General features: G+C 36.8%; 3 protein-coding genes across 3 annotated transcripts; 2 read left to right on the top strand and 1 right to left on the bottom strand.

Annotated features, from left to right (window-relative positions):
- Positions 1 to 812: 812 nt before the first annotated feature.
- Positions 813 to 2,820, top strand: LOC141643508 (F-box protein At1g47056-like). The gene has a single exon (XM_074452693.1). The coding sequence runs from the start codon at positions 1,040 to 1,042 to the stop codon at positions 2,672 to 2,674; it is 1,635 nt and encodes a 544-aa protein (XP_074308794.1). The 5' UTR covers positions 813 to 1,039; the 3' UTR covers positions 2,675 to 2,820.
- A 6,566-nt stretch (positions 2,821 to 9,386) lies between these two features.
- On the top strand, positions 9,387 to 16,140 carry LOC141643507 (small RNA degrading nuclease 1-like). Its single transcript, XM_074452692.1, has 12 exons — positions 9,387 to 9,565; positions 10,692 to 10,874; positions 10,948 to 11,034; positions 12,387 to 12,455; positions 12,538 to 12,675; positions 12,785 to 12,901; positions 13,017 to 13,086; positions 13,207 to 13,307; positions 13,513 to 13,647; positions 13,831 to 13,938; positions 14,972 to 15,076; positions 15,599 to 16,140. The coding sequence occupies exons 1-12, from the start codon at positions 9,533 to 9,535 to the stop codon at positions 15,914 to 15,916; spliced, it is 1,464 nt and encodes a 487-aa protein (XP_074308793.1). The 5' UTR covers positions 9,387 to 9,532; the 3' UTR covers positions 15,917 to 16,140.
- Positions 16,141 to 17,189: 1,049 nt separating this feature from the next.
- On the bottom strand, positions 17,190 to 24,815 carry LOC141643506 (phosphatidylinositol 3,4,5-trisphosphate 3-phosphatase and protein-tyrosine-phosphatase PTEN2A-like). Its single transcript, XM_074452691.1, has 13 exons — positions 24,688 to 24,815; positions 23,591 to 24,014; positions 22,203 to 22,304; positions 22,056 to 22,112; positions 21,422 to 21,487; positions 19,902 to 20,078; positions 19,735 to 19,821; positions 19,584 to 19,648; positions 19,430 to 19,506; positions 18,672 to 18,718; positions 18,332 to 18,462; positions 18,133 to 18,202; positions 17,190 to 17,876 (listed from the first exon to the last, which is right to left on the bottom strand). Exons 2-13 carry the CDS (start codon positions 24,008 to 24,010, stop codon positions 17,385 to 17,387), a joined length of 1,791 nt encoding a protein of 596 aa, XP_074308792.1. The 5' UTR covers positions 24,011 to 24,014; positions 24,688 to 24,815; the 3' UTR covers positions 17,190 to 17,384.
- Between the last annotated feature and the right edge of the window lie 2,109 nt (positions 24,816 to 26,924).

Raw genomic sequence — 26,924 nt, 5'->3', positions numbered from 1 at the left:
AGTTTGTTTTTTTTATGTTTTAAGTGTGTGAGTTCAAAAACTTTACAGCATAGCTCAGATTCTTTTAAACAAAACTCGAAAACTTTAGTACACAACTTGGATTCTATATCATACAACTACATACAACAGATTGTATAATCTACTCATTGAATTCGCCCCCCGCCAAAGAAACTACATGATGAGGGAAGAATCCGACCATCTACGACAACCAGTAGACTAAGGAGTTACATGAGCTGACTCATGCACTACCCTATTCAAGTTTCTACGAACGAAAGAGAAAACAACACGAACAAAACGATTACATAAAGCAAAAATATCCTCGTAAATAAGGAAGATATCATTATGACCCTTCTTCTTCCTCAAATCTTCCATAACCAAAGCACAATCCCCCCCCCCCCCCCCCCTCCTCTCTATCACAAACCTTCGAATACCGCACGCCTCCGCTACTTGGAGACCGTATAAAACAGCCACTACCGTAGAACACAAGATCTCTGGCTAACGTAGAACAATCCATTGCTAGTTGATTTAAGTGCTCATAAATATAGCCGTAATTAATGTATTAAGGTCAATTTTATTCCAATCAACTAGCTAAATGCTACTTAAATTCATTCCAATTGGTCTCCCTTGTGACGGGTTACTATTTGTGGCGGATATTTTGTGAGATAAAATGGTAACAAAATGGGTTAGTGGAGAAAGGGGACCACATAAATAGTGTTGCAGAGAGAGAAAAAGTGGTTACTTTGTAAGGTAAAATGGTATCCGTCGCTCAAGAGTGACGAATAGTGCCGTCACAAACAAGAATTTGTGAATTCATAAATGGATTGGTGATGTGTTTGGCCAAAATTGGCTCCTCTCTCCTTCCTCTCTATCATCACCGTCTTTCCCCCTTTATCTATCCATCATTTTCAAAAAAAAAAAAATTCAATCCAAGTTTTCCACATTAAAAATAACCTCCAAATGAATATCTCGAATTCCACCACCCTCCTCTCTTCTTCCTAATCCATTCCCCACTTCCTTCACCGGCGCGTATCTCTCACGAATGGGCCAATCACCCTCCGTTCCCGAATCAACTCGCCCCACCCGCTCTCGCTCCCGCTCCTTCCCCACGCGCCTCACCTCCACCTCAACGGCCATGATCCATCCAACCGCCTCAGTGGACCCCACACTTTTTATCGACGCCACGTCATCAATCCCGGATGATTGCCTCGCAATAGTATTCCAATCCCTAACCTCCTCCGACCGCAAACGCTGCTCCCTCGTCTGCAAACGTTGGTTATTAGTCGAGGGGCAAAGTCGTCATCGTCTCTCTCTTAACGCAACTTCCGACATTTTTCCGATTTTACCCTCGCTTTTCTCCCGATTCGACTCAGTCGCCAAACTCGCCCTTCGCTGTGACCGCAGGTCCATCAGTCTCTCCGACGACGCGCTTGTTCTCATCTCCCGTTACTGTCGGAACCTCACGCGCCTCAAGCTCCGCGGTTGCCGCGAGCTTACAGATGTCGGTATTGCCGCTTTCGCCGAAAATTGCCGCTCCCTCCGCAAACTCTCCTGCGGCTCGTGCGTTTTCGGCGCTGCCGGAATTAATGCTGTTCTTCGCCATTGCGCCGCTCTTGAAGAAATCTCCGTCAAGCGGTTACGTGGAATTAACGATGACAACACCAACACATATGATGATAACAATGGCGGCGACGAGGGGATTAATCCCGGCGTCGCGGCGTTGTCGTTGAAGAGTATTTGTCTCAAGGAACTATACAATGGACAATTATTTTCATCATTGATTGTTGGTGCGAAAAACTTACGGTCGCTTAAGTTGATCAGGTGTTTAGGAGATTGGGATAATGTTCTTGAATCCCTAGCTGGTAATAACAACACTAGTTTGGTGGAGATACATTTGGAGAGAATACAAGTGACGGATGTCGGATTGACGGCGTTATCGAGGTGTACGAAATTGGAGGTGTTGCATTTGGTGAAGGTGCCGGAATGTACCAACTTAGGGATTGTTTCCATGGCGGAACGGTGTAAGTTATTGAGGAAGGTGCACATTGATGGCTGGAGAACTAATAGGATTGGGGATGAAGGGTTGTGTGCATTAGGGAAGAATTGTGTTGATTTGCAGGAATTGGTTTTGATTGGGATTAACCCTACAATGTTGAGTTTAGGGATAATTGCGACGAATTGTAAGAGGTTAGAGAGGTTGGCGCTTTGTAGTAGTGAGACGATTAATGATGTGGCAATGTCGTGTATTGCTTCGAAATGCTTGGCTTTGAAGAAGTTTTGTATTAAGAGTTGTCCTATTACGGATAATGGATTGGAGGCGCTCGCTTGGGGGTGCCCTAATATGGTTAAGATTAAGGTGAAGAAGTGTAAATCAGTGACTAAGGAGATTGTGGAGTGGTTGAGGGTGAAGAGGGAGTCGTTGGTCGTGATTTTGGATGCTGGTGTGGCTGAGGCGGCTGATGCTAGTGCTAGTGAGGGCGGTGGTGGTCAAGAAGATGGTGTTGAGTTGGGGGCGATTGAGGCTGAGGTGACACCTGTCCTGGCTCCTGTGAGGAGCATTGGACGAGTTTCCATGTTAAGAAACAGCTTTGGTGTCTTTTTTCGTACTAGGAGCTTAGCTGCGTGTGCTTTGAGACGGTGGTCGTCTGGTGACGGGAGTACTAGTGCCGATCATTGAAAATGTAATTGATATTCATTTCATGTTTTTGCTTTATTATTTACTATTCGCATTGTGTTTAGTTTAGGATTTAGGGGACAATTGCTTCTCATGTCTGATGAATACTATTTATTAGCTCCTTATTTACTTGATGTTAGTTAAGTGTATCTGCTTCTTTGCTTGTGTACAAGTTTGTTAATACCTCGTTCATTTGGATTCACTTCATTTTTCTTATGTTTGAGAAATGCAATGAATCCGATTGAATGGAATGAGTGCATTTTTTAGACAAAGCTGTTATGCGAATACAAATTTTATTGGCAAAGACGGTCATCTAGCTAGTTGCAAACCATTTAAAGTTGTTGCCTTCTGATGAATTTGTTTTTGGGTGTATCTAAATCATCTTTGTAGCATTGTTAACCTGGCGGGAATGGCAGGATAAGGTAACATTGTGTTGATCTCTTAATTTTCGAATGAAATATGATTCTTGCTCCTGTCCGTTGTGTATACAGTATACATACATCTTTTGTAATAAGATGCTAGTGTGGGTTTGAGGCACCTAATTGTCATAAATCTAGTTAGTGTCGGTAGCCTTTCATACATCTACCCTCGTTGAAAGATCGACTCTTTATTGACTGTTATGCGTATGCTATCAAGTACATAGTAGTAGTAGTACTGTTTCATTACACCTGTGACCTGTGGGCTCGTAATATTTGAAAGCACGTATGTCTGTTCAGACTTCAGACTTTTGCATATCCTTCGTCACGTTTTTCTCCTGCATTTTGGTTTGCGACTTTAGTGCCTTATGTTTCAGGGTAATTGGTTGAATGTGTAGTTTAATGATTGTGATTGCGTTTACTTGCTTTTTTGATCTCGAGTGTGGGGACGACAGTTATGAAGTTAGGTAAGTTGTTAGGAAGAGAGATGGTAGTTGAACTACCTTGCTAACTTGCTAGGTTTTAGGATTTATTTATGGACATGGGATTAATGAAGTTGTCCTTGTCAATTGGTTGATATGTAGTTTCTTTTTGGGGATGCCTAAGTTAAAAGAACACTACTTTCCAGTGAAATGTACTCTCGAGTTGCTACTTATGGTGTATGTGACTAGATAGCAATCAGGTTAATTAAACGACTAAGCCCTCAGCTTTATGAAGAAATGGTGACGGATCTATCACTTTTGTCGTGTAAGAAGAGGTTAAATTATGGAGGTGTTTCTAGACTAATGTTTGTTTTGTAATTGTATTAGGATTAGGATGGTCACAATGTTCTTGCTTATAAGATAGTTGTGATACTATGGTGATGTCTTCGTGAAATTTGTAGCTGTTGAGACTAATCTGCAGTACTTAACGCGTGGTATACCAGTAAACAAGTTTCGGTTGTCTGTGTGATACTGTGATGGGATTACCAGAAACACCGGCTGGGAATCAGGGAATTGTTACTATGATGATCGATCGACTTTATTAGATAAGATACAAACATCTGTAAATATAGTCGCTAACTTGAGATTATGTAAATGTGCTTCTATCATTAAGACGTTGAGTCTTAGTTAGGACGGTGGAAAGTTTTGGATAACTTCAGCTCATTCTTTTGCTGTGATTAACAGTTTACAGGTCGTCTTCTTGCTCTTTTTGTTATCTTTAAGGTCATCTTTTGGTTGTTGGTTCTCCAGAGGTTTCAACTTGTGCACTTAAAAGCTTTGTAAATAAATCTACAATTGGTCTTCCTTGTGACGGGTTATCATTTGTGACGGATATTTTGTGAGATAAAATGGTAACAAAATGGGTTAATGGATAAAGGGGACCACATGAATAGTGTTGCAGGGAGAGAAAAAGTGGGTACATTGTGAAGTAAAATGGTATCCGTCTTCAGCTTGTGACGGATATGTCATGTCTTCAATGAGAATTTGTGATAAATCTACGACTTTTCCTCAGTTTTTATGCCACAAAACTGAAAATCGAGTACCTTATACAAAAATGAAAACATTGAGCATATATGCAATTAAATAATTAATTGGAGATACTATTGTTAGATTTCTAAACTCGCCTTACCACATAGAATTGGAAGTTATATCAACTGTTGGAGAATATTACGTAGAATATTATATGATTATATTACGATATCAGAATAATATTGTTATATGAAATAATATTCGGGTTACCAAGTTTAGGAGATTACGAGTTTAGATTAAAGCCTTGTTTTTTTGGACTTAGGTGTTGTTTGGCCAAGCTTAAAAAGTGCTTTTATAATTGAAAAATTAGTAGCTTGGCCAAACATGGTAAATTGGAGAGTTTTAAAAGTGCTTTTGAAAAGTCAAAAACTCATTATTCACCCCCAAAAGGAGAAGTAGATATTTACTACTTCTACTTCTACTTTTTACATAAAGAACCAAATAAGCAAACAAAAGTTGTATTAAAGTAGTTAGGCCAAACATGTAAATTTTGTGAGAAACCGCTTTTACAAAAGTATGACCAAACAACTAAAACTTTTCCGAAAAGGAACTTGTGAATAAACTCCTTTTAAAAAAGAAAAGTCATTTTCCATAAGCAAGGCCAAACAGCACCTTAATTTGAGTTCTAATAAGTTTAGCTCAGTTCAGCTTCATTCAGTTCAGATTAGTTTATTTCAACATTAATATTATTGTTCTTATTTTATATTCTTATTGATATCATTATTATTATAATAATTTATTTACTATTGTTATTATTATTATTATTATTGTTATTATTATTAATTAATTAATTAATTCGTATTGTTTATATTATTATATTTATATTTAATATATTTATTTGTTATTATATTATTATGATTAATGATAATATTATTATATTTATATTTAATATATTTATTTATTATTATATTTAATATTATTATATTAATAAGTTATTATATTATATTAGCAAGTTATTATATTACATTTACTATTTTATTAATATATTCATTATTATTAATATTATTAATAACATATTTATTATTATTATATTTAATATTATTATATTAATAAGTTATTATATTAGACCTTTTATTTATTTTTTAGTTATGATTATTAATATATTATATTATTATTAATAATATAATCATTTATATTACTAATATATTATTATTATTATTATTATTATTATTACTATATTTATTATTATATTACTATTTTATTTTTTATATATCTTATTAGATTATTTTTATTATATTATATTAATATATTATTATTAATGAATAATATTATTATAATATTTATTATTATTATTGGTATTATTGTTATTATAATATTTATTATTATTGGTATTATTGTTATTATTATTATTATTATAATCTTTTTATTATTATTTCAGTTTAGTTTAGATAAGTTTAGTTCGGTTTAGTTCAGTTCAGCTCCATTAAGTTCAGTTCAGTTCAGACAATTTCAGTTCAAAAGAACAGGGCCTAAGAGTATGTCAAGTACTATATATATGTCGTCTTCTATTATCAATGTAACACGAACGATTATCAATAATACAACGATTCGCTTTATGGAGTCATCCCTTTTCATTTCTAATATGGTATTAGAGCCTCACGCTCTTGAGGCCTAAAACCACGAAGTTCTGCTGCCTGCCAGTGGGCCTATGATATGTGACGCCCACCGGCGGGATTTCCTTCTTTTAATAATTTGCCAATTAGTTTTATTTAAAAAAAAACATGTCTTCGGTTCTGCTTTTAGTAGATAACTAGGTTTGGTGCCCGGCTACGTCCCGACTACCTTTATTTAACATTTAAATTTTATTTTCTATGAAATATGATTTCTCTAAATTTGGTTAACACATACATTTACAATTTATATATTAAAATTATGATGAGAGGTCAAATTAATCAACCAATTATGAGACACGTTCACCTCTCCCGCTGTTAATATTATTAATTTCACTACATCCCCTGTTAATACTATTACGTTCACTACTTCTTCGGTTACTGTTGTTTGTTTTACTATTCCTGCTATTTTTACGGTTAACCCGTTAGTTTTGTCAAGCTCGTATATTTAAATAAATTAATATTTTCTTAAAATCGAATTGTTAGTTAATTTTTCATACTCTTTCCGTTGTTTCTCCTATTACTTTCATTACATGTGTTGTGACTACTATTACTTTCACTTCTCCCGCCGTCATTATTTTTTCTATCACTACTCCCACATTTATTATTGTTAATTTCATTACTCCCGTTGCTGATAGTATGACTTTCACTACTCCCGTTGCTATATATTATTGTTGCTTTTACTACTCACATGGAAAGTTACTATCATAATAGTTGATTATCTAGTTGTATTAGAGTTATATATTTAAATAAATCTGAAATATTAGATTAGAATATTATTTAAAAGCAATCATTATTATTTACTAATTAAATTACAAATTTAATGAATTATGGAAGATTATATTTTTTGGAAATCTGAATTGATTTACTTACCTTTTAATAGTTTCCAAAATATAATATATACTTATATTATATTTATGTATGTTAAATAATTAACATATTTATACTAATTAATACCATAAGTGGGATCCGTTTATTTAAGGAAACTCGTCATATTCTAACATTTTTTAAATTTATACTTTTAACCAAAATTATATAATATTTACATTGACGTACCTTGTTCGGGTCTATCACACGGTGCTAGCGATTTAAAACTATATAGTATAATTAATGTGAATAGATTTATTTAATTATATGGAAGTCCCTTAATTTCTGGAATTAATATATAGTATTGATTGATGATTGATTGATTAATTGATTCATGGTTGGTACTTGGTTTTGTGTTTTGCACCTTGAAGTTTGATTTTGGCAGTCCCCCTTCTCTACGAAGAGTTTGGTTTGATTGCGTTATCCAACCAAGGTCTTTCTTGTTGTTTGAAGGGCATTCAGATTTATTGGTGTGGTACAAATTGTCTCCGTCAATTGTATTCTACGGCCTATTCTCCCGCTTAACGATTTGTCAAGCTTGAAAAATTGCGTAGTTTTTGACGTTGAAAATCTCAACGCGTTCGAAAAGATGCGATGTTCTCGTTTAGGTTGTGTTTTATTGAATTTGGAAGAGTTTGAAAAGAAGGACGTTCTCTTCCGATGGATGATTTGTGCCAGGTTCGAAAAGCTGCGACGTTCCTGGCAACGACATTTCAACGAGTTCGAAAAAAATCAACAATCTCGTTTCGTTTGAATTTTAACGGGTCCGAAAAACTACAATGTTCCCGTCCGACGAAGACTGAAGAAGTTTGAATATTTCTTCTTTCATGTTATTAATATTGTGCAAACCCATGGAAGAAAAACCACTCATATATTCCCACATGTGAGTGTCCGACATTGATAGAAGAGAAGAAGGGTTAGCACTTTATAAGGGAATGTGCTACTTTCTATATTGCCAATTGGTTTTAGAGTGGAACCTTCATGACCTTATGAAGCGGACTCTTTCTCCACCATTTAGGTGCAGCGAACCAATGATTGTCTGACCGATTGTCATAATGTCTCCGTTTTACCCACTATGATAAGACTTATTCAGGAATTGGGAAGAAACATTAGGACAAACTAATACGGAGTATAGTGAATAATTTGAGTACCTATTTGAAGGGAGAAAAAATAAAACGACTTTATACAAATTTATCGTGAAACATACTCTCTTTACTCATCAATAGGGTTATGTTTGAATTCGTTTTAATTAGTGTAAAGGGTATAATAGTTAAAAGTATACTGTAATTAGAGTTGGTAAGTCCGAACTCGAGCAAACCCGATAATATTACAACTGGAAACTGGCTCGACCCAATTATGACCTGTAACCCAACCTAACCCAATTAAGGCCGACCCAAAACCGAACTCGAAGCCCGAGACGACCCGTAACTCGAATCAACCCGATATATGCTTTGACATGATCCGATCCGATCCGACTCGAAAGAAAATCTGAAATTGACTCAAACCTAATCCGAAAGTTGACCCGATCTAAAAGATAACTCGACTTTAGCTCGAAATTTAAACCCGACATAAACAAAAAATCAAGACGATTAAGACTAAGCTAAACCGACATTATGAACGATTTTTATAAAGTATTTTAAACTAATTAACCATATAATTTCACTAAATAACGACCATAACTCAACTCAAACTGGTAAAATAATCGGAACAAATTGATCGGAAAATAAATTGATGAGCAAAACCAAGCAAAACTCGATCCAACCTAAGCAAAATCCGACTAAACCCAACAAATTATCATAATTTTCCGACCCGACACAGAAATGAGCTTGATAATTAGACTTGGCAAAACTGATCCGATTCGAATAACCCGACCCGACCCGACCCGCACCCGAATTGAGGACATAAAACTCGGATTGACCCGAACTTTTCCGACTTGAAGATTGTTAATTTGTTATCCCCCCGAATTACTTGAAAACAAGCAACCTGAAAATGACTTGAACGCCAAATGACCCGACCCGGCCCAAAGTCTTGCAAACCCGAACAACGCAAATTTGAATTGACCCGACTCGATTGACCCGTTTGCTAGGTCTATTAAATGATAATGACCCGACCTGAATCAACAGATCTATCTAAATGACTCGACTCGAAAATGATCCGAACACGACCCGACCCAAACTCGAGCTAAGAGTTGACCTGATTAATCCGACTCATAAGCAACCAGACGTAATCATGACCGGATATGACCTAAATTCGACGGACCCAACCCAAACGACCTAAAATAATTCAAGTTTATTTGGAACAAAAAAAAAAAAAAAATTCCACGGTTCGTAGTCGCAACTCTTCCCTCTCCTCTTTGAGAATTTGAGTTGCTGCCGCCACTGAAACTGATACATACCTGACCTGAGTCTCTCAAAACAGCACAAGCTTTCTTCCTCCTCCTATCTTAGTTGCGCGATAATGGAAGACAAGCTGTTAACTGCTTCTAAAGATGTAAACCCTTTTCTTTTTACCCTCTTTATTCATTTTTTACCGTCTTATATTACCACTACTGCTACTTAACCCTCCCTCCGCCCCAAATCCCAATCATTTGTTTACTTTTTACTCGTATCAATATACACATAGAGAATAGAAAAGGTAAACAAATGAACGAGATGGAGGGAGTACTCGATAATATAGCTGTCAACCCAAATTACTCTTGATTACTTTGATTAATTAGGTTGCTATTGATTTTTAATGGAGCCTGTTGAACCTTAATTCTGTTCCATTGGATTGGTCTCTAAGTTTGAATCTGTGATTTTTTTTTGAATTTTGAATAATGGAAAATTGGAGCCTGTTAATACTGTGTGCTATGGAGTCCGTAATTGTTTTCCTCCTAAGACGTTGAGTCTTAATATTCATTTCGTTTCAGTCATTTGTTTACCTTTGATTAAAATACCTCTCACAAAGATTAAAAAGGTAAGGAAATGAATGAAATTGAGGGTATTTAATTTCTTGTTTCTGTCCTATGACATTGTGAATTTGTGAGTCATAATAACTCGATGAACGTAACAAAAATGTGTCATTAGAAGCTATTTGCTGAAGAGAATGTTTCAAGACATGGGATTTTGTTGGCGTTCGGTGTTTTAGATAGCAAGTGCTACAAATTTTGTGTTTACTCACTTTGTGATTCATATTTTGTTAAATCCATAAAATGCGCGAGGGTCACACACTCACACCCTCAAGAAGGGAAAGCTTAGTGGAGGTTCCATTTCTAAATCAAATGGTGATGGATGAGTAACTTGCTTCTTGACGTATATAGTGTCTAGTGATCAACTTCTCCAATTCTGTTAATGTGGAACACTCATACAAGGTCTTTTCACTCATCATAGTCCGTCATGTATGAGGTCCATTATTGATTAAACTGAAGTTGTGATTATGAACTCTGAGCAGCATCTTGTCTATGAATCCATGATTCATGGGAAGTTATAGCAAAAACACCTCTTTAACCACTCACACACGTTACTATGTTCTCGGAAGCCCTTAACGCCTATACTTTGGAAGTCAATTGTCGACATGGATCATCTCCATGCATAATTTGATATATGATGACTGCTTTTGTCTATGCTTACGTATGCAGGTTCTTGTTCAAATCGTCAAGTTAGCACAAAAGAGCGGAATGAAGGGTGATAAAGGAGATTGGAAGGAGTTTCTAAAAGCTTTTGATACAAAGTTTGGCTCTAGCATGAGCGACCCAGCTAAAAGGACCCCTGATGTTCTCCGTGCATTTTTACTTACCTTCAAGGAGCGTGAAGACATTAATGTAACACACTGGACTTTTACTTTACTTTGTTGTTTTTTTGTTGTAGACATCTTATCTATTTGATGCTTTATAGTTCTTTGCCAAAACTATGAAGAGTCATTCAAATCATGAGCAAGTGAAGCAACATCTAAAATCTCAAGATGCGGAGTCTCCTGAACAGGTAAAATCATAATTTTATAACTTAGACATAGCAATTAGATTCGGTTTTGGGCCTTTGCCAAATATCATTGATAACATGTTCGTTACTAAGAATGTTGCCTCCGTATGATCCGTATAGAAAGTTTTAAAGAAAGTAGTAGACTGTTTTTACCGGAACCTTAACAACCAGTCTTAGAGCAGGTAAGGACAAAAAATTACCTCATTTGTGTGTCATTACAATAAGAGAAGTGAATGATGAGAAGTAGAATAATAAATAAGGGTATCAATAATGAACTTAGCTGTTGCAATGAATGTTGCCATTTAGAGGGTTTTTTTGTACTTGTAGATTAGTTGCATAAGAACGTGAAAGCAAATTAAAAATCCATGTCTTCTGTAGTAAGTTTCAATGCGTCTATGATTGTGAGGTTTATTGACTTGTATACCCTCACAATAAAAAAAGTCTCCTCTTTTCAACACTGGCACGGTGAGAAAAGGGTAAGGAAAACAACGAGAAAATGGAGACGAAAATGTAAGTCTTCTCTTTAAAGGGTTTTTTTCTACTTGAAGATTAGGTTCATAAGAAAGTGAAAGCAAATTAAGCAACCCATGTCTTCGGTGCGTCTAATTGTGAATTTCATTGACTTGTATTCCCTCAGAATAAAAAGTCTCCTCTTTTCAACAATGGCTCTGTGAGAAAACAGTAAGGAAAACACTGAGAAAATGAAGACGAAAATGTAATAGGGCCACTTGATTGAGGGGACTATGGTCTGTTTCTAACTAACTTAAGGGTTACAAAAAAGAATGGCTAGTCTTTTGGCGCGTGAAGTGTAATATAATCGGTCTGGCCAATTTATTAGTGTGTAAAAGCTCCAGAGCCTGGACGAATGCTCCATCACAAGTCATATCTACGTGCATAGATGAACAACCAAACGAACCTTGTCTCCAAGGAATGTCCGGGGAACGTTCGTCTTATACCTAATTCAGTAATTGTATGGGGAATTTGTGGTAATATGCTCTCGTGGAGTGGTTAGGTAAGAATAGTATTATACCAAATAAATGTTTTTTATGTTGTTTATTTATAGTAGTTGACCATTTTATCACATAGTGGTTGGACACGTGGACTATCTAGCCACATCGGTCAAGGGTGTCTGGGATATTTGACTAGGGCATCTCAAAGCCTTTGTAACTCTGACCTTTATTGATTATTGATAAATGAGCCCACGTACTTGGTACTGGATATGACTTCGGTGATTGTAATTGACTGGCTGTGGTGATGGATGTTATTCCGGAGCATTTCCTTTAGTTTGCGTAAGCTCATTGTGTTTGTTATTTCAAAGGTATAATGTACTAGAATTTGTTGTCGTGACAGTACAGATGTTGGTCCGTTTGACCCTTGAGCACCCACGCTATGGAATGGCTTATTCATTTCCGTCACACGAAGAGGTGTGCCTTATGATTCTCTTTGCATTTTCTGCTTTAATAGCACATACTTCTCTATCTATGTCTAACAGTTTACGGTGGATAGGATTGGTTTGTTTCAAAACTTGGTAAGAAATTCAAGAAATCATCAAACACATTGCTGGCTGTTGATTGTGAGATGGTTCTCTGCGAGGATGGAACTGAAGCATTAGTTGAAATATGTGTGGTGGATCGGGATCTACAGGTAATTCTTCAGTTTGCCTAAGAATTAATGTAACCTGCATCCAAGTTCTTGAAAAACTCAATGTTTTCGTCCTTTGCTAGTTATTCCAGGTTGGTTGTTTATGTTTCAGATTAAACTCCATGAATTCGTCAAGCCTGAAAAGCAAATTGTAGATTACAGGACACAAATTACAGGTGTTTCTGCTAAAGATTTAGATGGAATCACTTGCTCTGTTAAAGATATACAGGTCCGAAATTTATCTAACCACTATTTAGAAATTTGAGTGTCGACTGTCTAGTCTTCATCAAGTTTGGTTTTACTTTCCTTAGTGCTGATCAATTCCCTTTTTTGACAATTTGAAGAAATCGATGAGAAGGCTGTTGTGTCGTGGGGAGATTTTAGTTGGTCATAGCCTTAGTAATGACCTGAAAGGTTAGCACTTGGTATTCATAATGATAGCTATCACAGCTTTTTCACTCTTCAGGTTTGTTGTACTATATTACTATGACGTCTGATATAATTCTATTTCCAATTGCATAATTTTTCCCGCAGCAATGAAGGTAGACCATGCAAAAGTAATTGACACTTCATTTATCTACAAGTATGGAGATGAATCTACAAGAAAACGACCTTCTTTGAACGATCTGTGTAAGGCACGTCAATTTTTGTTTCTTGAAGGACACTGCAAGTTCTGCAAATTTTCAAACCTCTCTCTGTGTCCATAGTTGATGTTAATCTGATGTTTTTGAGTTATTTTTTCTACTGCTGATTATAAAAGGAAAACATTTGCTTTCTGAATATGATACAGCTATAGTTGATCTGACTTTCATGACCTGGTGTTTGAAATTGTCTTGGCAGACTGTTTTGGGTTATGAACTTCGGAAGAAGGGAGCTTCACACAATTGTGCAGATGATGCATGTGCTGCAATGAAACTTGTGCTTGCGAAGATAGAGCATGGATTCAACAATGTTATTCCTGTCACTCAGCATGATGTAAGTTAAGCAGTTAAAGATGCATTTAACTGTTCGTTTGTACCACTGAGGTCTTAGATGAGTTAGAACGGCTGGCGTGCCTCTACACGGCTCAAACTCCAAACTAAATCGGATGGTTTACACCAAAAATTAATCAAACTTCAAGTTTGTAACTTTATCTCCATGTAATTGTCAATATGTTAGGTACCGGAGAATGAGAAGGCCAAGCTTCTTGTTCACCGAATTCCACAGGACTTACCTAGCAAGGAACTTCATCAGGTTATTGGCGGGGATTTCACAATTGAAACTCAGGTTGGTTAGTGATGTAAACATGTTTCCACGTAGTTGCACTGTTGCACGTGTCACCAGTCACCAGTCACCACAACCCATTGACCTTTACGTTTCTTTTTGTCAATCTTTTTTTTCTTTTTGAAGCAATGCTTAAATTTTTTTTATCTTTTTGGTCGAAGTCAAACTTATTTTTCAGGAACAGTGTCCATGTAGGGTTGCATAACCCTTGCCCAAAATACGGGAGAAACACGCCATAGGGATTGGCATGTTTTCCTATAAAAAGTCAACAACAACAACATTACCCCAGTGCCTCAATGGCTCCCGCAAATTGCGGGGTAAGGGGGGGTCGAATGTACGCAGCCTTAACCTTGTGTTAGCAACACAAAGAGGCTATTTCCGAATGACCCAAGATGAAAATTGCGTCGAGAAATGCATCGAAGGACCACTACTTCACAAAAGAAAGAAGAGCAGCCACTTTAGTGAGCCATTTTGATTTATTCCATAACCAAAGAGTAATGAGTCTTTGGCTCCATTGGAAATATGGAAAAAAAAAGTCAAAAGGTAAAAAAAAAGAAAAAAAAAGTCAAAAGGTAAAAAAAAAAAAAACTCCGTAATTTACTGTAGAATGTAGACACGCCGCTATAAATGGTGTGTCTACATTTTTTTTTCTTAATCTAACTATGGTCAAAATACTAGACACGCCACTTGGGAAGCTGGATGAAATTTTCTTTGGCTCATGGAGTTACTCTAGACATGCCATGTGCGCGTGTCTTACCGTGTCTAGAGTTTGGATTTCTCGACCCTACATGAGCACCATTTTGAGAAATAAGTCTGAATCCGTTCCATAACAAAAAAAATTTTTTAATAATAATAAGCAGTATTTAAAAATAAATACTTTGTGATATAATGCTTTGGCAGGTTAGCAAGAAAGGTTGAGGCGGACACCATTTTGAGAAATAAGATTGAAACCGTTCCAAAACAATATTTTCTGGAAAAACTTTAAGCAGTATTTCAAAAAAATAGAAAATGACTTTTTGATATAATGCTTTGGCAGGTTAGCCAGAAAGGTCGAGGTGACAAGTACTCTGCTCTTGCTATTTTCAATAGTCCAGAGGAAGCACTTAATGCATATGTAAATTTGCAGGGAGATGAAGAAAAGGTACGTCGATGTTTATTTTGCTGTTCTAAAGTTTATTTCTTCCTGTCCTGCAGTCCTGGAAATAAAAATATGCAAGGTTGGGTAGTACTGGGAGATATGTCACAATTTTTCTCATAAGACTGACACATGAGAATTAAAGTGGGGTAGTTGCTGATGGTGTTAGTACTTGCAGAATTCTTGTCTATTCTTTACGTTTTTCTTATTTAGGTGTCTCAAGTCAATTTCTTACGTTTCCATTTAAATATGTGCAAGTTGACTTTTCCTCGTGGCAAAGTTGTTTTTTCTCATTTTCTATTTCTTGAAGCATAGCTTCTCTCTTTTCGTTGCAAAAAAAAAAAATTGGTAAAGAAATGAGCGGAGCGGAGGGAGTAAATTATTAGGTATATGGGTCAGGTACTTAGGTTTATAGTTCAAGGAGTTTAATTCACGTCATAATAACATGACATCATCGTACATTGGCATCTGAACTATTTTGCTGTAAATGGGAGTTGAAGCGCCTACTATGTTTGCATTTACTTTCAGGATTCATGCGGCCGCCCACAGAAACTCGTCTCTCATAAAATGGAATCAGGCTTGACAACGACTATCTGTGTTCGGAAAATGTCATCTGATTCCTCTTCTTCTGAAGTCTCAGCAAAGCGATCAAATCCTGTAGAGGTGTTGGAAGGCATGTCAAAAAGATCAAAGATGGACCGAAATGCTGAAGTTTCCAGGGGAAGTTCATTTGTTGATCTTGAGAATGAGATTGAAAGATTGAAGAAGTTGGTAACTGAAAGAGATGAAGAAATTTCTAGTTTGCATCGGATTGTAGCTGCTCTGACAAGAAAACAAGGGCTCTAGTCTCCTCGAGGGTGCGAAATTTGGTGCTTCAAGCTTGTTGCACAATTAGTTTAGGCTAATTACTCAAATTTCAGAGAATTGATTGATAGTATTTGTTATTGCATTTTTTGGTTGTTTTCATCTGCCAATTTTGTTAGGGTTGATTTTTATTGTATCAATTGTATTCCAGAAAACCATTTTCAATTGATGTAATTTTTTGCTCTATGGCTCCGACAATTTATCTACTACGAGTATTACATTGCAGGTTTGTTACTATCGAATTTCACTGATCCATGAAAATTGTGCAAAAAGAAATAAATTGTGCATAAACTTAAACAAGGGTCATGTAAAAAAAGGACGTAGTTGCTCATTCATGGACGAGTTTCACTCTTTCATGGACTTTTTTTCATTATTTTTCCATATTATGCCCTTTGGCTAATTCTCTTTAATTCTCTCTCTAATTCTCTCCCTCACAAAATTAATCAAATCAACAAAATTAATCAATCCGTCAAATTACACAATTTTTGATGCTAATTCTCGTATCGATCGGGTAATTCTAATTCTTAATTTTATTAATTATATTAAGGTTTCTTTATACTAATTAAATTAGGATTATTTATATCGATCAGGTAATTAAACTCGCAGTACAATAGCAAAACCAACTCAGTTTGTTTACAATAGTTTTTCAAGAACATCACACAATCGCATGTTACTCTGCATGAATTACAGAAATAGCATATGAATTCATTACTTGCATGTTTCACAATTTTTTCATATTTTTTTTTTCTGGAATCATATTATTGATGGGCGTTATATTCATAGACGTTCATGATCAATTGTAGGAGCATTGCATACTGACTACATTCTTGACTGTATTCAATTCAAAAAAAAAATCATTTTCCTTTTTTTATAAATATTTTGTACGGAGTATTTATTTTAGTAATTTTTACTATTTTCTTTATTATTTCAGGACTCGGAATCGGATGAGTATGAGAAATTTCCTGCAAAAATGATAGATACCGGACACATTTTTAATGTCGGAAAAAACTTCAGGAGTCACGATGAATTGATAGCAGAAGTTGGAAAAATTGGACGGCGGTGAGGGTGGTAGATGGTGGCTGCCGAGTGGTGGTTGGATGGTTGTAGTTAGAGTGAGAAGAGGGTAAACGAAGAAGAGGGAGAGATTGAAAAAGGGTATTAAAATGAAATCATTAAAATAAAAGGGGTATAATGGTCATTTACGTCCATGAATGAGTAAAACTCGTACATGAATGAGCACCACCCAAAAAGGATGTGAATGTTCGTGACCCAAAAAAACAGGGCACTGTAAAAAAAATCAAGATTTTTACAATGTAAAAAATTACAGATACAACACCTGACAAAATTGCAATCTGACATGCTCTCATCAGCTGAGTTGGGTTGAAGTGAATTGAGGTTAAAAAAAATATGAAACTGTACCGTACAAGACAGACTAGTAATAATATCCGAACTATTCGCTCTCATAGTCCTCATCATCCCCAAAAGTAAAAACAGAAGCATCGGCTGCAATGGCCTTAAAATCAGGTGTTTCTACAGCTGCTGCCTTTGGTGTTTCCTGGCCCAGCTGAGACTTGATTACTTGATCTTTGAGAAGGTGGCCACTTCTATTAGAATTTTGTTCACTACCACTGACAGTCATTTGCTGAATTTTCTGAGTTGAATTGGAAGCATCATCTGCAGCATGTCGGACAGGAGCAGGTTGAGCCTGATTAGTTTGAGAAGAACCGTCTTCTTCCCCATCACTGTCGGAAAATACATCATCTTTGTTTTCCTTTTCAGGTGATCTTTCTGAGTTTGGTAAATCGTTGTTGCCAGATGGTGTATTACTTGAGCTTCCACCTGGCCCTTTTTTCAGCCCCTCCGAGTTTGGCGTTTCCAGAGGTTTTCCATCATAATCTATCATCACTATCTCTACTTGGAAGGTGGGGGAAGGAAGCTTTCTCTGTAAAATTAATAAGGAATTCTTGTCACACAACCAGGCCAAACCTAACAAAAAGTCAAAAACTAAACCTTGGAAAATGGCTTGTTCAGATGGCAAGGGGTTGATGTTCAGGTCGGGTAATTTCGGGTTTTAATGCACTTTTGGGTGTGGTGCAGTCAGGTCGGATCAAGTCATTTCAGGTATAATATGATTCTCTTAAGTTTAAAGCAGGTTGCCGAGAATTTTTATATCCAATTCTACATTCTAAAGAGGCTACCTTGTCGAAGCCATCGAGATCATCACTCTTTACAAGAATCTTGTTCTCGGTCATTGTTGTGTTGAACCAACTGAAAGACAAAATATGATTATCTTAGTTTTCATGTCCTCAATACTTCTGGTGGTCTATCTCTCACATGTTAGCGATCATAATCAATGCAATTCTAAGAAATACTTAAGAGAAGGCAAAATATACAAACCAGTAGAAATCTCCGTGCCGATCATGAAAGTGAATTTTAAAGTCACCTGCCAACTCCGTCAGACCAGGCTCACCAGGTATAGCAAACACTGCTATCCCCTTCCTTGAAGAATTAATCCAGAAATCTTCCGGCTACAAAGAATCAACTTGGTAAGGGGTCAACCAAAATATCTAGAGCTAGCTACTATCAGCACAAAGAGGATCCTCTGTCCTATTTTATGATCAGTTCTGTGCCACAGTTACTCCTCTTGACGCAGCAAAAATGGGACAAAGGATCTCAACTCCTATCACACACGCTAAGTGAAAAACTGAAAGCATCAACAATCCAGAACAAAAGTTACCAGTAGATCCTTGGTTTTTGGATGTTTCTTTGTGGTGAACAAAATGCCTGTAGAATTGGTAAGACGGCCCATATTAGGCACCAGATAATAAAAAGACAAACTTTTTCATCCATAAATGTTGCAACTTTTTACAAAAAATATAGTCCCTCCATTCACTTGGATTCACTACATTTTTCCTTGTTGGTACATTCAAATTTCAAACAACGTTTCCTTATTCAATGACGCCAAAGACTCATTAATCTATGCTTTGGTCTTTCGGATTATGATGGAATAACACAAAAAAGCTCACCGAACTGGATGCGCTTATTTTTATTGTGAAATAGTAGTCATTTGATACACTTTTCGAGGTAATTTCCATTTTGAAGCATCCGTAAATAACCTCTATGTGTTGGTAACATGGGGATAAGGCCGCATAGCCCCCTCTGAGTAAACAAGGGGTATTGCTAAGAATGATTCAGGTCTCGCCCCTCTCTAACCAAATACGCAGTGTATAACAAAGTCACTCCCTCAGGAACCCTTACAAATCATCATCTATGATTAACAGATGCTTCTGTTGCTATTATCTAGTAGGTGATTGTGGTGTGAGAACATGTGCTAATGAAAATATCCAATCATGACATTAGGATAGGTCTCATCTGTGTCACTCTCAGTCAATGAATGAGTTTGATGACATTCCTTTCATGTCCTTTGTTGCTTCCTAAAGCTCACAGATACATAAATGGGAGTTGGTAAGATAAATAATTAAGCATAAAGCATACCATTGTGATTAGAGATGGTAATCGATGGCCTTATCCAATAAGGGCACTTGTGAAGTCGGAACCCTCTAAGCATACACCTGCACCAGCATATGGTTATATAATTGACATTTCTAAGACAGTCTGAAACTCTGAATTGAATTTTTGAGAAACATACCTACGATCAGGTGGATTATTGCCACCATAGTCCGTTAAGATGCGCTCGAAATATTTGACATACCTCTATAAGAACAGAGAGAGATTTATGTTCCAGGAAATTTAACGACAATTACAAATGAAAAGGCATTACAGAAAGGCAGTTAACTAACAATCTGACTTGGATGAACAAGACCCCTTCCATCTACACATCTTTTCTGATTGAATAACTCGATGGACTCCTCAGCTGTTGGGCAAAACTGAAGAACAAGTTCTATCTTTAGAAATCATGATAACTAGTTCTATGCTTTGTAGAGAGATCAATACTCTGAAATCTTACCTTCAGAAACAAAAGAAGACTAGAGATCATAAGTCCCGTCCTTCCTAAGCCAGCTTTACAATGAACTACAACTACGTTATCAATATCTGCCTTCAACCACGTATAGGCACTTTGACAAAATGATGAAACCAGGTGAAGAGGTGGACAATTATGATCGTCAAACGGGAATGATGCAGCCTGGTACAAGGAAACAAAAAAAATGAAGGACTGGGTCATGAACATCATCAAGTACAGCGTTAATGGAGAGCAAGCTTGTTTTGTATTTCAATCCATCTCCTTTAACCAGACAAAGCTAACAGAAGCAGCAAACTTCAACATTCTTTTTTGTATAGGCTTTCCAGTCTTAGTTGACAATGGTATTAAGCAAGGCTAATGAAGCGCAGAGTTAATAATTTCATATTAGGCAATGCATCTACACAAACTGTACACAAACAAGTGACATAAGGCCCAAAACTGAAAGTAGCATGCCTTTTGAAGTAGATACATCTAAAGTTGAACTTCAAAAGAACGCAGGCCAGTGTTATATTATAGGCATCAAGCAATGCCAAAGAAGACAGTCAAATAACAAAATATTGTTAAATATGCTAGAAACTTGAGTTTTCGGTAGCTTTCCTACAGATGCATTTGAAAGTCAGATAAGCCTACAAATCCAACATTGCGAGTTTCATACTTTTATTCGTGAAGCAAGCAATTCCCTTACAGTCTGGTGAGGAACTCAAAGAAGTGATTTTATTCACAGGCTTGCCTTGCACATTATTCTTTGGTTTTGGAACATGGAATAAAGCAAAGAAAAATGTCTCACTGAATTGGTTGGGGTTCTTTTTATTGTGAAGTAGCAGTAATTGAATTCAATTCCCGACACAATTTTCATTTGGGTCATCAGGAAACACCCTCTATGTGTTACTAACAGATGGTAAGGCCCCTCTCCCCTTACCCTGCAATTTGTGTCAGCCCTTGAAACACTTAGGTAAAATATTGTTGTTATCGATTGCCTTGCACAACATGGTGCAGACTTTGTGAAAAACTATTATCTTTGGAGGTAGAACACTAGTCACCACATTGGCTCAACCTCAAACATGACTACTGAGTGGAAGCATAGTAACGTATTGCAACTAGCAAGACAGATAGTCTTTAAATTCTGTTGACTTATGGGCTATTGATCTGGCTTCAAAGAGCAAATAGAAGTTTTCTGAAAGGTTCAACTGATGCCAGATTACCCGCTTAGAAAATATTGTCCCAAACGTATGCCAAGTTTGAAACAATCAGAAGCTTATGACATTAATCAGAATAGCTACTAATATGGCTTAGCTTGATATTTTGAATATTTCCAGAGTATAGCACAATCAATAAGCTGCATTCAAATGTCCCTGGCAGAAGGTTTTACTTGGCTTCTGATGCTTGTAAACCCTACCAAATTTCATTTGGTATGTCTACATCCATCGGAGTGTGTATTTGAAATCCAACTGTTTTGTTATGTAAGCAATTTCAGTGGCCACTAAAAGAAAGGAAGAAGTACAGACCTTCCCCTGGAACAATGACGCATCATACAGCCTCTCTGAACAAAGATTGTAAACTTTGTATTTTCCCTGCATAAGAATCAGAGATGCAAGATAAGCAAAAGCTGTCTGGCCTAATGAAAAACAGGAGTAATTTCGAAAATGAGATCTATAATCCAACGGCAAAAAACAGAACATGAGAACCAAAAGGACTGTCAGTATCCTACAATTGAATTTATAGTCAACACTCAACACCAGGCTTTATCTCAACTAAAAGCCTGATTTTATTTAGAAAATCATAAGAGGTAGTATAGTAGCTCTAGCTGCTCTACTTACACTAAAAAGGTTTAAAATCTGTTTCGTTTTACGTAAATAAATCGATAAGAGGTAAGGCAACATGTAAAGCATACTTGAATATTTTTTGTTATAACCTCTACTCTACAGCCAAATGCTTATACAAACTTAAAAAGATCTTATCTTATCTGGCAGTTAAAAAATGTAGTGCAGGTCATTCTCACTTGGCAGTTAACAGAATCTTAGATCCCAATTGTTATGAATACATGAATAGAACCCTTTTTTCTCAAAAATTGACCCATTTACTTGTTTTAGCCGGTTTGGATATAGTAATGGAAGTTCATTTCCAAAAATTAGGGCATACCTGGTGACGAGTATTAAAAAACTTGATCACATCTTCCATATCATTTCTGTAAAACCCCTACATCAAATACATCAGAATATATCTTCAACCGTTTGGCATAACTAATAATAGGAATCTGATAGACATGTTATCATTTGCATAGCATACCTCCACATATCCAAAAAGTCCAGAGCTCATGTCCCCAGCAGGGAACCCCATAGCAATAATATTATCAGTGATGTACGTCAAATCCAGATCAAAGTCTCCTTCCTGGAAAATTAAAAGAGGCAAAATGAATATGCCTTTGTGCTATGACTTGGATCTTGAATATCAATGATGTCAAACAAATTGATAAGAAAAAAATGCATATTATGATATAGAAAAAGTTCCTCCGTGCAAGTGTACCAAAACTAGTACCAACTTTTACTATTATCTTTCATACTCTACATTGCTTGTCCACAACGTAGAAGTAACAAGAAGTTATCCCCATTTCCACAAAAGATCACCGCTTATGGCGGGGTAAGGGTGTTAGATGTTCGCAATCTTATCCTTGTGCTTCAACACAGAGAGGTTGCTTCATTTGTTAAAGAAATAAGAATCTGGATTTAATCAGATTATGTTACATGTATTACCTGAAATTAGTCGAGTGCATTTTCTAATAACTGTAACGAACTGAACAACTTTATTAAGGGAGGCCTGAATGACATAGATAAAGTTAAATAAGCCATCAATGCTTTGACAGCATTGTCAACAGAACTCAATAGTTACGCTTATAGTGGACAGATTTAGGTGCCTATAACTATTTGCTGAAGGGCTTGGTCAGCAGAGTGGAGAAGGAAAGAACTGAGGAAGGGACAACTCAAAGAAGCGGGGGTTAAGAAATATTATATAAATATACAAGTTGCAATGAATGTGATAGTGGAGGCAGCTAAATTAAAATCCAGCACCGACCACCGATCAAACAGGCATCAGTAACAGTCAGCTCTGCCATAGATAGAGGACCACCTCGCAACGACTAATCATAATTCACCACGTACTTCCATCATTTCAAATATTTTTGTCTCTTTTCCTCTGGTTTAGAGTGTGTAATATCACGTACTGAGGTAAAACATGAAGACGTCTTGTATTCAACTCTAGAAAGTTTTTTTTCCATCAATAAAGATAATGATGATAAAAAATCAAATGAACAAACATTCCACAGGTGCCATTTGGTCAACGGAAAACCATACAAGTGATACTCAGTCCATTCAGAATGACTCGTTCCAATTCCTGCTACATACACTTCTAATGTGTATGTGTAATGCTGCTACATATACATGTACAACCTGTCAGCCAGCCTAACTGACAGTGTCAAAAGCTTTTGAAGAAGGCAGTGACAATAAAAATTAAATACTGTTCCTTCACATTTTATCTCTGAGTCTGATCTTCACCATACAAATAGCAACATTTTTTTTTTTTTTTTTTTTTAAAATAGTGCCTGTAAATGAGTCTATGCAGTGTTCTTCATTTTAGGTGCCTGTAAAAAAATGTGAGCTACAAATAACAGAAGAAGCTACCTGGTACCTCCGCTTATTTTGCGAGACCAAGTGACGTGCTTTAACCTGCACAGCCTTGACTGCACCGCGAGATGAGTCGACTAACCCTTTCGTTAAGGATTCTAGAACACCACCTTGTGCACTAGTGTTTTCTCCTGGAGCACCTCCATCAGATACAGGAGCTGCTCCTGAAAAACGCAACCCAAACCCACTAGTAAAACGTGCAAATGTTGACTTTGCAGCATTCTCTCCCTGAACCTCACCAGTAACCTGTGGTAATTTCAGGGTTTTCGCCCATAAAGACACAGCAGGGGGAGATGTTACCGACCCTGAATTATTTTCAGAACTCTTCTCTTCAGACACTGTAGCAGTCGAAGAAGATTGCATATCTGAAACTTTCTCCGGTTTTGCTGATGATGTATCTGCTGACTCTGATTCCATTTTGCTGCAAGTTAATTTCTGTCAGCTCAATTCATTTATTTTCTTCACAGAGAAAATGAGCATTGATATCTCTTTTCGCCTAATGAAAAGTTAAGTCTACGGTAATTACTGCTTGTTCGATAGGAGGTTACGAAATGGCAAAGCCGTAAGGTTATGTAGGAGTCCACCATTACAATGTAATGTGATCCGGCTAATACAGATAAAGCTGGAAATAAAGGAAGGACAGGTAAAGGAAAATACTCCCTCCGTCCCAATCATTTGTTTATCTTTGATTAAAAAAGTTTAAACAGGTAATTGGGACGAAAGTAGTAATAGTTTACATTGTCAAACATAAATGACATGTTCAAGCTCAACCTCAACACCACTATAGGACTAGAGATAACCAATTACTCGGTACTTTCTAAGTCATTTTCATAGATTTTCCACATAAACTGAACAAACGTATGGAAATGACTTGAAAGACAGGTGTACCGGTGTACATAGCTACACCCGCCTTCCCTTTTTTAAGTTTTAAAAAAAATGGCAATTGGATTACAGTTTAGATTAGCTACAACAACAACAACAAAAATGTGCATAGATCTAAATGAATGCAGGCATTGAATAACCACATTTTTGACAATTAGGTAGTTAAAAATAAAATAAAAAGAAATAATCACTGAGCAGAGATTAAGGGTGACCGTGGAATGTGACGGACGGGAAAACGCGCGATCTTCAGAAAGTAGCTCGCTATTCAAGTTGACGTTGGTTCTGTCGGTGTCGTTCTTTGTGTTTGATCACGTCGTTTTGGTTGCAAACCTCTTTGTCCGCTCGTTTTTATCTTCCCCTGGCCTGGTCCGTTGCTCAAGGATTTTTGTACTCCATCTATCCGGTTTACCTATTTCATTTTCACAAATTTTGGTTTCAAACAGAATTATTTCTCTTAAACTATTAAATAATAAATCACTTCTTTCTCTGTCCCGGTCATTTATGGTCCTTTTCTATTTTGAGTGTCTCGGTCATTTGTTGCCCTTACTATTTTAAGAATGAATTTGGTGAGTAATTTGATAATTTACACTCAATTTATTCCACTTGTCATTTAGTAATTAGCCTCATCCCCCTTTCCTTGGTCTTTGTGCCAAAATCAAAGGACAACAAATGACCGGGACGGATGGAGTATATAAATAGGACAAGTACAAGTATATTTTATTGTTTCTTACACATTTTAGTTAGTTAAAATAACCTTAAACGAATATATCCATATACGAACATATCCATATTAAGTGTAGCTTCATTTTAGGATGTTTAGTTATTTGTTTATCGTTTTATATAGGTATGTCAGCGTGGGGCGGGTAAAAGCGAGTCTGTCCGCACTCGCTCCAGTTGGGCGGATATAAGTAGAGTTTTCATGGATGGAGTAGATCGGGTACAAAAATTCCACGTACCACAGCCCAGAGCACAAATTCTCATTATAGACGGACACTATCTGTCTATACGTATAGACGGATACCATTTTCCCTCACAAAATACTCATTTGTCATAAAGTGGGAAGCACATGGAGGTGTCCCACCTTGTCCCCTCTACCCATTTTATTAGAGGTCTTTACCCATCTGTTTGCCCCACCCGTCTATACCAAGACCTATTGAGCCCAGGGTGATGTCCAGTTGTCCACCTCCAGCCTCAGGGGTTGAAATTACTCTCAAGTCACAATTAGGGCTGAGAATCGGTCCAAGACCGGACCGAACCGGACCAAATCAGACCGGACCGAAGACCGAAAATAAAAATTTAGTGGACCGAAGATGATGCAGGAGCTAGTAACCAGGACAATCAGCTATCCCATGGTCAAGCAACTCAGGCAACTACAGGCCACAACCACTCCTACCTGGCCACTGACCAGTCTACTTTGCAGGGTCATAAGTACCAAGACAAGGCAAATCATCACCGCCACCATGGCCACCGATAGAACACTCATGTGAGCATCAAAAAGTCCTAGGGAGCCAGGCCAAATTCTCTTTGCAAAGCATTGAAAAACCAAACAAAAAAACAAGTTGCGAGAAAGGGAGATTCCAAAAAGTAACATTGCCATTTTTGGACAAACCAAGGAAAAGCTGTGTGGAAAGCTTCTTTGGCTTAAGTTTCCATAAATCAGAGGGTACTTGGACACCAAGTCAAGACCAAGGAGACCACTCGTCCTCACATGAGCAGGAAAAGCAACAACTACCACAGAAAAGCTTGAAAGGCAACAAAGATGTCATCACACTGACTCGTCCTCTCGCAAACTCAATTTGTTTTCACTCTAGTTTACATTTATGATCTTTTTGCCGTTGTAATATATTATTTAGACTCTTGTCCTGACTTATGGGACAATCCTGGCCCTTAGATTAACCTTCTATTTCATGTTTAACCTAAAAGCAAGGCCTATATAAGGACCCTTGCATCAGTCTGTTAGAGGCAGCTGATTTTATGAATGAAACCTGAGTTTTTACTCTCAATTCAAATCTCTTATTCTTATGTTAGAAACATAGGGTAGAGTCAGGCTTATTAATACTATGTGCTTGCTGTGAGTATTGAATAAGGACCTGGTAATAGGGTGAGAACAGTCTTGTGTTTGCTGTGGATTGTTTGAGCTTTATTGTCTGTTTCAACTCGAGTATTCCTGTGTTAAGCTGTGGTTTTCTTGAGTTAAACAACCTAAATTGTTAAGTTAGCTTCCTGTGCTTGCTGTGGACGGTAGTTAAACAATTATATCTCAATTTTACCTCCTTTATTCCACTTTTACACCCACACTGTCAAACTGTTCCTTTCTCTGTCAGTTCAGGCTTAGTAATTTATTTAAATTACTTCCGAGTCTCCTAAAATCCTATAATTTTAGCAGAATTTAGCTAAGGTACTACAAATTTTCATGAATTTAGGAGTCCTTTAGAGTGCTCCAACCAAA

This window comes from Silene latifolia, chromosome 2 (genome assembly GCF_048544455.1).
Source record: "Silene latifolia isolate original U9 population chromosome 2, ASM4854445v1, whole genome shotgun sequence".
Taxonomy (NCBI): Eukaryota; Viridiplantae; Streptophyta; class Magnoliopsida; order Caryophyllales; family Caryophyllaceae; genus Silene; species Silene latifolia.
This window is presented reverse-complemented; position numbering and strand designations above follow the sequence as displayed.

Bases quoted from the DNA above. Each gene is read 5' to 3' on its own strand.
- LOC141643508 (XM_074452693.1), top strand. From the start codon at position 1,040: ATGGGCCAATCACCCTCCGTTCCCGAATCAACTCGCCCCACCCGCTCT.
- LOC141643507 (XM_074452692.1), top strand. From the start codon at position 9,533: ATGGAAGACAAGCTGTTAACTGCTTCTAAAGAT. The intron at 9,566-10,691 runs GTAAACCCTTTT...TTACGTATGCAG, and splicing joins TGTTAACTGCTTCTAAAGAT to GTTCTTGTTCAAATCGTCAA. The intron at 10,875-10,947 runs GTAACACACTGG...GATGCTTTATAG, and splicing joins AGGAGCGTGAAGACATTAAT to TTCTTTGCCAAAACTATGAA.
- LOC141643506 (XM_074452691.1), bottom strand. From the start codon at position 24,010: ATGGAATCAGAGTCAGCAGATACATCATCAGCAAAACCGGAGAAAGTT. The intron at 22,305-23,590 runs GTAGCTTCTTCT...TTAATTTTCCAG, and splicing joins AAAATAAGCGGAGGTACCAG to GAAGGAGACTTTGATCTGGA. The intron at 17,877-18,132 runs GTAGCCTCTTTA...TTAATTTTACAG, and splicing joins ATCTCGATGGCTTCGACAAG to AGAAAGCTTCCTTCCCCCAC.